The sequence below is a fragment of the Chiloscyllium punctatum genome, chromosome 48 (assembly GCF_047496795.1).
Source record: "Chiloscyllium punctatum isolate Juve2018m chromosome 48, sChiPun1.3, whole genome shotgun sequence".
NCBI lineage: Eukaryota > Metazoa > Chordata > Chondrichthyes > Orectolobiformes > Hemiscylliidae > Chiloscyllium > Chiloscyllium punctatum.
Genome location: NC_092786.1, coordinates 30,401,945 through 30,412,931, shown reverse-complemented (window position 1 = coordinate 30,412,931; position 10,987 = coordinate 30,401,945). Strand labels below are relative to the sequence as shown.

Genomic DNA, 10,987 nt, shown 5'->3' with positions numbered 1-10,987 from the left:
AATCACCCATGATCTTACACACAACCTGCTCTCACCTGACACCAATGTGACCAGAAGCAGCAACATTGAACCAATCAACCAGCCCCAATCTCTATAATTTCCACCAATGACTAAGCTCATCGAGTTATCACAAGGTGGGCCTATATCATTTGGACCAATAGGAGTGGCTGTGAGCTGCTGTGCTGTCACCTGACTGAATTCAACTCCACAAGGTCTCATGGTGAAGGCCCCATGAATACAATCATCAAATGTAGCTCATTGATACAGGAGGGTATCTGCTTGGTCCTGCCCACCCTCACCTGAGGAGACTGACAGTGAGACCCATGGAAGTGTTTGATGCAGGCAACGTGGAAGAAGCTTTATTCTGTACCTAAACATGTTATGTCCCTGTCTGGGGAGTGTTTGATCGGGACAATGCAGGGAGTGTTCAACTTTCTGTTTATTTTTAATTCACAGAGTAGAGGTAGTTTTACTCTGTATTTCACCAGGTGCTGTCTGTGTCCTGGGAGCCTTTGATGGGGACAGCTTTCCTTCCAGTTTTTAAGAGGGGAAGTTTTGGTTTCAGTTGCAGAGAATAGAATCTTTTACTCGGTTTCTAACTCAGTGATGCCCCTGGATTGAAAGTGTTTGATGTAGACAGTGTAGCTGTACAATTAGTTTAAAAGTGTAGAGACCACTTTCTGTTCAGTGACAATGAGCTGAGGAGGCTCATGTATCGAGTCCCACACTGACCTTGCTCTGGTGGAGTTTCATGAGGATGGTGTTGTGGAAGAAAGTGAGGAGTGCAGATGCTGGAGACCAGAGTTCGGAACGTGTGGCCGTGGAAAAGCACAACAGGTCATGCAGCATCCGAGGAGCATGAGAGGCCACTTTTCCTGTAGGAGCTGTTCATCAGGATTGTGGATTGGGAAAGGGGGCTGAGAGATAAACAGGAGGTTAGGGGTGGGGGCAAGTTAGCTGGGATGGCGATAGGTAGATGCAGGTGTGGGGTTTTGAGGGAACAGAAATTTCACTTTGAAAGGGAAGATGTACTGGCACGTTGGCATAGTGGTTAGCACTGCTGCCTCACAGCGACAGGGACATGGGTTCGATTCCAGTCTCAGGTGACTCTTTGTGTGGAGTTTGCACATTCTCCCCGTGTCTGTGTGGGATTACTCTGGGTTTTCCGGTCTCCTCCCACTGTTCAAAGATGTGCAGGTTCAGTGGGCTGGCAATGGGAATTTACCCACAGTGTTCTAGGATGTGTAGGTTAGGTTCATCATTCAAGGGAATGTAGAGTAACAAGGTAGGGGAATGGGTCTGGGTGGGTTACCGTTCAGCGGGTCAGTGTGGACTTTTTGGGGCCAAATGGCTGGTTTCCACACTGCAGGGATTCTATGATTCAACATCAAGGTGGAAACATCCATCGGACCTGATCAGGTGTACCCTAGAACTCTGTGGGAAGCTCTGTAAGTGATTGCTGGGCCCCTTGCAGAGATATTTCGTATCATTGACAGTCACAGGTGAGGTGCTGGAAGACTGGGGTTTGGCGAATGTGTTGCTACTGTTTAAGAAAGGTGGTAAGGAAAAACCAGAGAACTATAGACTGGTGAGCCTGACATCGGCGGTGGGTACGTTGTTGGAGAGAATCCAGAGTGTGAGAATTTACATGAATTTGGTAAGCCAAAGACTGATTAGGGATAGTCAACATGGCTTTGTGCATGTGAAATCATGTCTCATGAACTTGATTGGGTTTTTTGAAGAAGTAACAAAGAGGATTGATGAGGGCAGAGCAGTGGACGTGATCTATATGAACTTCATTAAGGCGTTCAACAAGGTTCCTCATGGGGGCCTGGTTAGCAAGGTTAGATCTCATGGATTACAGGGCTACAGAACTTGCTGGAAGGTAGAAGACACCGGGTAGTGGTGAAGGATTGCTTTTCAGAGTGGAGTCCTGTGACCAGTGGTGTGCCATAGGGATCGGTGCTGGGTCCACTGCTTTTTGTCATTTGTTTAAATGATTTGGATGTGGACATACAAGGTATTGTTAGTAAGTTTGCACATGACACCAAAATTGGAGGTGTAGTGGACAGTGAAGGAGGTTACCATGATCCCATGAGATTGGACCATGTCGATTTGACCAGTTTTGTTATTTCCTCTCCTCCCAGCCCCATCCACGTCCCATATATCTCTCAGCCCCCTTGGGGGATCCCCCTTGTTCCTGATGAAGAGCTTGTATTTGAAATGTTATCTCTCTTGTTCCCCAGATGCTGCCTGACCCGGCTGTGTTTTTACAGCATCACACTTTCCAACTCTGATCTCCAGCATCTGCAGTCCTCACTTTCTCACAACTGGGCACGAGCACCAAGAAATTGCAAATGGAGTTCAATGTAGATCAGTATGAGGTGTTACAGTTTGGGACTTCACATCAAGGTCGGAGTTTCATGATGAATGGTTGGGCCGTAAGGAGTGTAGTGGAGCAGAGGGACCTTGGAGTTCAGGTGGATGGTTCTCTGAACGTGGAGTCACAGGTAAACAGGGCAGTGAAGGCAGCTTTTGACACACTGTCCTTCATCAGTCAGGGAATTGAGTAGAGATGTTGGGAGGTTATGTTGCTGAGACTGTATGTGGAGTATTGTATTCAGTTTTGGTCACCTTGTTCCAGGAAGGGTGCTATTAAACGGGATAGAATGCAGAAGAAATTGCCAAGGATACTGCCAGGACTCAGGGTCTTGGGGGAATGGGGTTCTTTTGGAAATGTATAAGATCATGAGAGGCATGGATGAGATGAACGTACTCTGTTGTTTTCCCAGGGTTGGGAAATCCGGGACTAGCAGGCACCAGGTTAAGGTTTGAGGGGAAAGAAAAAAAGATAAGGCTGAAGCATATGCAACAACCTGCAGCCAGAAATCTCCAAAGGGACAATCCATTGTAGTCCCCTGCATCACCGATGCCTGTCTTCATTCAGTACTAGTGACTCCACGTGACATCGAGAAACAGCTGCAGATATTGGATACTGAAGCCAATGCACCCTGACTAACATTGTGGGAATAAGGTGAAAGAGCTGTGATCCTGAACGTGTCGTGTCCCTATCAATTCTGTTCCAGTACAGCTACAAATCCAGCATCTACCTGGAAATGGAGAAAATTGCCCAGTAGTGTCCTGTTGAGAAAAGGTGGGACAAATCCAACCTTGCCAATTACTCCTCCTATCCCCCCCATCCACTCTCAATCACAAGCACAGTGTTCTCAAGGCACATGTCCTCCACACTAACCTGTTCACTGATGCTCAGTCTGTGTTCCACCAGGGCTACCCAGCTCCTGATCTCCGTACAGCTTGGTCCAAGTATGAGTAAAAGAGCTGAATGTAAAGAGGGGAAGTGAGGGTGACTGCTTTAAGACCAAGGCACAATTTGATTGAACAATTTACCAAAGAATCCCAAGGAAAATTGGACTCAATGAGATTAGGAGAAACCTCTTTGCTGGTGAGAGTCATGTCCAGCACAAAAAATGATGGTTTCAGTCACCAATGTTCAATCACCACATTCCCAGGACATCTCTGCCAGTGTTCCTCAAGATACTCCTAGACACAACCATGTCAACTGCTCCAGCAAAGACCTTCCCTCCATCAGAATGTCTCTGAGTTGCAAGAGCGACAATGTATTTTTAAATTTGCCTTTTGTCAAGGGGGCATTGTTGGGAACTGACGACAGTGGGCCAGTGAGAAAGTGGGGACTGCAGATCAGAGTCTGTGTGGTATTGGAAAAGCACAGCCAGTCAGGGAGCATCCAAGGAGAACAGTCAACATTTCAAGCAGAAATGTGACATCAGGAATGTGGGAGGAGGGGTTCCAGGGGATAGGAGATGAATGGGACATGGTACGGCTGGAGAGAAAAGGTAACTGGGAATACAGTAGGTAGATGACAGTGGGGTGTGATGGTGCTAAGTCACTATGGAGGTGTCAGAAAGACATGTTGGACAGTTCAGCAAAGGGCAGTGTTGAGTTAGAGTATTGGATCTGGGAATAACCTGGGGAAAGGGAGGTCAGAAGTGATGAAATCTACATGGGTCCCATCAGTTTGGAGGGTGCCAAAGATGGAGCTCATCCTCCAGTTGTTGGGCGGCTAGAGTTTGATGGCAGAGGCAATTGAGGACATGCATGTCCTTGGCAGAGTGGGAGGGGAGTTGCAGTGTTCACCCACAGAGTGCTGGCATTAATTATGTGTCCCAGAAATATTCTGCAGGCTGGTGAAACCAACTGTCAGAGCAGAGGGGGTAGCCATGGGCACCTACCTAGGCCCCAGCTCTGACTGCCTCGGTCAGGTACAACAAACAGTTCATCTTCTGCAGCAACACTAATACCATTACACATCTTGCCCTCTATTGCATGATGATCGAGATGGTAACAATCTCATGCTCCCAGAAGGAGGGAAAACAATTCGGTCTTCACTGTAGGAGGAGGATATGGAAGGTGTAGAAAGTGGGGAAGTAGATGGTGAGATCTTCAAACATGTCTATACTAGAGGTGGTGTTTGATGTCTATAACCACATCCCCTATTTGGGAAGGGTGAGCACAGTTGAGACTCAACTCGGAATAGAACATCAGTTTGAAATCCCGATACTGGAGAGGTCAAAAATCTGACCGATAACAGTCCACAAACAACAGGACTGGCAGCATCTCTGGAGATGATAACATTAGGAATCCACCTGGACACGTGGAGAGAATCTGAACTGACCAGAAACACCAACTGTTTCTCCCTCAGACACTGCCACATCAGAGCCATTCCGCTAGCACATTCTGCAAACAGTGATTTAATCAGAATGGAAAGCCCCTTTCCAAGGTGGTCATCATTCCCTGTACTCCCTGGAAGGAGCAAACAAGATCTTCCATAACCCATTCATTCAGGAAGCTCACTTCATGGATTGGAGAAGCTTAACCCAGGGATAGTTTAAACTAAGAAAGGATGCGGAAACAAGCCAGGTCTAGACAGAAGACACCATGAATCACTGCTTTATTGACTCTCCCAATCACCAGTTGATGGGTGTTTGCTTGTGTCTCCTGTACAGGAACAAGGCCAGCAATGGAGCAGAGATCAGACAGACAGCTGCCACAGTCAGTACCACCATCACAACCAGCTCTGACTCCACACCTACAAAACAAGGAGAAACCAATGGTTACTGAGGGAAAACAGGGACAGAAAGGGAAACTAGCAGGCAGCCAACTCACCCCTGGGATACTTCTCCTGCATCCTTCTGTCACCCTCAGTCAGGGGCTGAGTTGCCACGTTGGTCAGCTCAGTATCCAGAATGATCAGGGGGCCAAGTGAGGCCTCCCCCTCCAATCCAGCTTCACCCTCTACAAGATCAAACATCACAGTCAAGGGAGGGGAACAAGATGGGGGTGAGGGGAGATCCCAGCATCTAGAGGGCAATGTCCTACCAGCTTCAGGGCCAAGGTCTCTCCTTCCTCTGAAACGGATCACGATCTCCCTTGTGCTCCCACAATTCCCCACATGGCAACAGGCACAAATGTCACTGTCTGACTCCTCCAATGGGGTCCAACTAAACAAGAGGAACAGCCCATCAACCACATGATGCATCACCTCCCCCAACAACATCCCTGAGGGACAGGGAGAGGGAACTTACATATTCTGCAGCTTCTGGAAAGTACAAGCTTTATTCCTGGAATCTCCCTGATCCACTGCAGCAACTCTCAGGTGACAGGTGATGAACATCTGAGGGACACAGTTAGAACAAGTCAGTGTTTAGTGACTCCCTCCCCATTGTGCAAGAGTACATCAGCAGCTTCCTCTTACCAAGGATCGCTCATCTCCATAGAAACGGAAGGCATCCAGGTCAAACCGGAGCTTGTCCGGCTCCCGCCCGTCTCTGGGCGACACAAAGGTTGAAAAGGAATCCTCAGTTTTGCTGTCCAGGAGGCAACTGCAGATGGACAAAGGGCCATGAAGTGAATGGAGTGAAGCCACTGAGATGGGAGCAGCTGGAGAAAGCAGAGAGCTCCTTACCCATTGTAGTCAATGATGCTGTATCTCGGGGTGGAGTCCTTGTCTGGGCTCAGTGTAGCTACACAGCGATCAATGTACAGCTTCAGGGGCACATGGTTGGCCAGTGAAACCGATGCCTCAATGTGAATGAGATCTCCCAGGGAGTAGACAGTGGAAGTGCGCTCTGTCAGCCAGTCACCTGAAGTACAGCAAGACAAGGGTTGGAGCCAATGGGTACAACTCCCACAGAGAGACACCAGGAGATCCCTCCCCAGCCACCCATCACATACCATTCATTAGACGCAGGGAGAATGACAGATGCCCTTCTCCAGACCTGGTGGAGCTGAATGGGATCCAGGTGGGCTTGATGGGATTGCTGCTCACATTGCCCTTCCTGGGGAAAGGAGACAGGGCAGCCATTTTAGGACAGTGTTAGACAACAGCAGCAGGGGATCATACTGACAATTGAGTAATGATTCTCACCTCTAATAACGACATTCAACGGGAACAACAGCACCAGTGGTTCTCACAATGACAGATCCAGGATAGTTTGGGACGTGGGTCAGGTGGGTGGTGTAGACCAGGAAATCTTCAGTCATCTGAAAGACACCAGATTAAGGAATGGAGAGACTGATCTGAAATGATAAGGATCTACACAGTGTTTACAATGACACCGTCCCATTGTGACAATTCTTTAGTGAGACCAACAGTCTCAGGGCCAGGAATCTGCTTTCCCACACCCTGAGCTGGAGAAATCAGTCTTAGAGGGCAGGGGTTAGTCCAAAGATCAGGCTTGGAATTCCGAACCAAAATTTGGTCAAAAGGAGGTTGTGTGTTAGGTTCCCAGACTAAATGAGAGAGAGTATTGAGGGAACAGGGACGTGGTGATTGTTATCACAGGGAAGAGGCTGCAGGGATCTTTTGGCCATCATCTCCTTGTGTAATCATGAAACCTTCATATTATGAGCAGAATTGGGAGATTAATCAGAAGGTTAGGCAATAAAACAGTATTGAGGAGATGGGAAAGAACAGAAACTAATTAGCCATAATAAAATCAAACTAGTTTTACCAACAGGTCAAACGTGGAGCACAAGTACATGAGCAGTTAATTTATTCATAGACCAACACCCCCAGTGGGAGGGAGTCAAGACAATGTGCCTGATGGTGATGGAGCTACTTTCCATCCAACTAAACACAAGTCATGCTGCTAAGAGTTGTGCTCCTGTGACCTCACTATGGAGAAAGTAGTGATAAGAGAAATCCACACTATAGTGGATCACTAAACCAAGTCAGGAGAACACTCAGCATCAAAACACCACCCACAAGTCAACACATGATACTTAATTCATACTGAAAACATTCTAACAGAGCAACCCCTGTAATCAGAAGCTTCTAAACCAATAAGAATGGGAGCACAAGGCTAGAGATGGAGAACAGTTCAGGCACACTGTCCAATCCAGGCGAGGAACTTAGTCTGATGATTTGAGAGACTGTAGGAGAGACAGTTCCTACATATTAACATCACATTTAGGGTTCTAGTCAGGAATCATCTATAGCTCAAACTTCCAGCAAGTGTAGACAACCCCCATTACCTGCAATCTGCTGCCACACTCATGCAGCCCATAGTCAAAGAGCACAGTCTGGTTCTCAGGGAACACCCTGGTTGGCTGACAACCTGCTGTCCCCAGGGTCAGGTCAGCAGCTTTAATCAGGTGCCTGGTTCCAAATAAATCCAGCTGGGCCCTGACCAGCAGGTTGTGCTCTCCACACTGCACCATCACAGTCTGTAGTGGGGACACACTCCCAACATCAGACATTCGGAAACTGGAACCAATGGGACCCCCATGAGGAGGCACTCTCTCAGGAACAGGGCTGGCTCTCACTATTGTCCATGGAAACCTCTGGCTCAGAAACTGTTGCCATGTTTCAGAGCAATAAACAGCACCAACAAAAGGAGCAAACCCCTCACTACAAAATCACCCATGATCACAAACAACTCAACCATCCCCACACACCCCCAACCAGCTCCTTTTATACACACAACCTGCTCTCACCTGACACCAATGTGACCAGAAGCAGCAACATTGAACCAATCAACCAGCCCCAATCTCTACAATTTCCACCAATGACTGAACTTATCGAGTTATTACCAGGAGGGCCTATTTCATTTGGAGCAATAGGAGTGGCTGTGAGCTGCTGTGCTGTCACCTGACTGAATTCAACTCCACAAGGTCTCATGGTGAAGGCCCCATGAATACAATCATCAAACGTAGCTCATTGATCTGGGAGGGTGTCTGCTGGGTCCTGCCCATCCTCACCTGAGGAGACTGACAGTGAGACCCATGGAAGTGTTTGATGCAGGCAACGTGCAAGAAGCTTTATTCTTGTAAACTTATCATGCCTCTCTTTCTGGAATACAGGGAGAGCTTTACTTTCAGTTTATTTTTAATTCATAGAGTAGAAGCAGTTTTACTCTGTATTTCACCACGTGCTGTCTCTGTCTCTGTCTCTGGGGAACCTTTGATGGGGACAGCTTTACTTCCAGTTTTCAAGAATAGAAGAAGCTTTCGGAAAGTGTAGAATCTTTTACTCTGTTTCTAACTCAGTGAGGTCCCTGGATTAAAAATGTTTGATATCGATAATGTAGCTGCACATTTAGTTTAAAAGTATAGAGACAGCTTTCTGTTCAGTGAAAATGAACAGAGGAAGCTCACGTATCACGTCCCACACTGACCTTGCTCTGGCGGAGTTTGTTGGGGGATGGTGTTGAGGGAGAAAGTGAGGAGTCCAGATTCTGGAGATCACAGTCAAAGTGTGTGGTCCTGGAAAAGCACAGCATCTGAGGAGCAGGAGAGTTGGTTTCAGGTATAAGCCCTTCATCCGGATTGTGGATTGGGAAAATGGGCTGAGAGGTAAATCGGAGATTAGGAATGGGGGCAAGGGAGCTGGGATGGCGATAGGTAGATGCATGTGTGGGGTGTTGAGAGAATTTTACATTCATTCTAAAAGGGAAGATGGGCAGTATGGTGGCACAGCGGTTCGCACTGCTGCCTCTCAGCACCTGGGACATGGGTTTGATTCCAGTCTCGGGCAACTCTCTGTGTGGAGTTTGCACGTTCTCCTTGTGTCTGTGTGGGATTACTCTGGGAGCTCTGGTTTCCTCCCACTATCCAAAGATGTGCAGGTTAGGTGGATGCGCCGTGGTAAATTACCGTTCGTGTTCAGGGATGTGTAGGTAGGTGCATTAGTCAGGGAACATGTAGTGTAATAGGGTAAGGGATTGGGTTTGGCTGGGTTACTCTTCAAAGGGTCAGTGTGGACTTGTTGGGCCAAACGGCCTGTTTCCACACTGTAGGGATTCTATGATTCAACATAAATGTGTGTAAATCCCTACAGCCTGATCAGGTGTTCCCTGGAACTCTGTGGGAAGCTTGGGGAGTGATTGCTCGGCCTCTTGCTGAGAAATTTGTATCATCAACATTTGCAGGTGAGGTACCAGAAGACTGGAGTTTGGCTAATGTGTTGTCACTATTTAGGAAAGGTGGTAAGGAAAAGCCAGGGAACTCCAGACTAGTGAGTTTGGCATCGGTGGTGGGCAAGTTGTTGGAGGGATTCCTGAGGGACAGGATTTACATGTATTTGGTAAGCCAAAGACTGATTAGGGATAGTCAGCATGGCTTTGTGTGTGAGAGATCATTTCTCATAAAATTGATTAAATTTGTTGAAGAAGGAACACAGAGGATTGATGAGAGCAGTGTGGTGGACGTGATCTGTATGGACTTCAGCAAGGCATTCAACAAAGTTCCTCATGGGTGACTGGTTAGCAAGGTTAGATCTCGTGGAATACAGGGATGTGGGTACAGAACTGGCTGGAAGGTAGAAGACATAGGGTAGTAGCAGAGGATTGCTTTTGAGAGTGGAGGGCTGTGAGCAGTGGTGTGCCATAAGGATCGGTGTGTTTTATCATTTGTATAAATGATTTGGATGTGAACATACAAGGTATTATTAGTAAGTTTGCAGATGAAACCTAACTTGGAGATGAAGTGGACAGTGAAGGAGGTTACCATGATTACATGGGATTGGACCATGTTGATTTCACCAGTTTCCTTATTTCCTCTCCTCCCAGCCCCACCCCATCCCATTTATCTCTCAGGCATCTTGAGGGCACCCACTGATTCCTGATGAAGAGCTTGTGCTTGAAGCGTCGTCTCTCTTGTTCCTCAGATGCTGCCTGACCGGCTGTGCTTTTCCAGCACCACACTTTCCGACTCTGATCTCCAGCAACTGCAGTCCTCACTTTGTCCCACCTGGGCACAAGCACTGAGAAATTGCAAATGGAGTTCAATGTAGATCAGTATGAGGTGTTACAGTTTGGAAAGTCACATCAAGGTAGGAGTTTCATGATGAATGCTTGGACCATAGGAAGTATCGTGGAACAGAGGGACCTTGGAGTTCAGGAGTATGGTTCTCTGAAAGTGGAGTCACAGGTAGACAGGCAGTGAAGGTGGCTTTTGGCACACTGGCCTTCATCAGTCAGGGCCTTGAGTAGAGATGTTGGGAAGTTATGTTGCAGTTATACAGAATGGTGACGAGGCCTGCATTTGGAGTATTGTGTTCAGTTTTGCTCACGTTGATCTCGGAAAGATGTTATTAAACAGGACAGAGTGCAGAAGGAATTTACAAGGATGTTGCCAGGAGTCAGGGTCTGAGTTGAAGGGAGAGATTGCACAAGCTCGGACTTGTTTCTGCAGGGGAGGCGGTGAATTCTTATGGGAGTGTATCAGATCATGACAGGCATGGATGGGGTGAAAGTACTCAGTCTTTTTCCCAGTATGAAGGAGTCAAGGACTAGAGAACATTCGTTTAAGGTTAGAGGGGGAAAAGAATGAAAGGGAACCGGAGGAGCAATGATTTCACGCAGTTGGCGGTACGCATATGGAATAAGAAGCCAGCAGAAGTGTTTAAGGCCGGTACGTAAACAACGTTTAAAAATGCATTTAGAGA

The 10,987-nt window shown here is 47.4% G+C and overlaps 1 protein-coding gene across 1 annotated transcript; it reads right to left on the bottom strand.

Annotated features, from left to right (window-relative positions):
* Nucleotides 1–5,620: 5,620 nt before the first annotated feature.
* On the bottom strand, nucleotides 5,621–6,597 carry LOC140469158 (zona pellucida sperm-binding protein 3-like). Its single transcript, XM_072565475.1, is given in 5 exon segments — nucleotides 5,621–5,713; nucleotides 5,795–5,921; nucleotides 6,005–6,182; nucleotides 6,274–6,377; nucleotides 6,467–6,597. Coding segments are annotated over 5 exon segments (618 nt in total). The 5' UTR covers nucleotides 6,583–6,597.
* Between the last annotated feature and the right edge of the window lie 4,390 nt (nucleotides 6,598–10,987).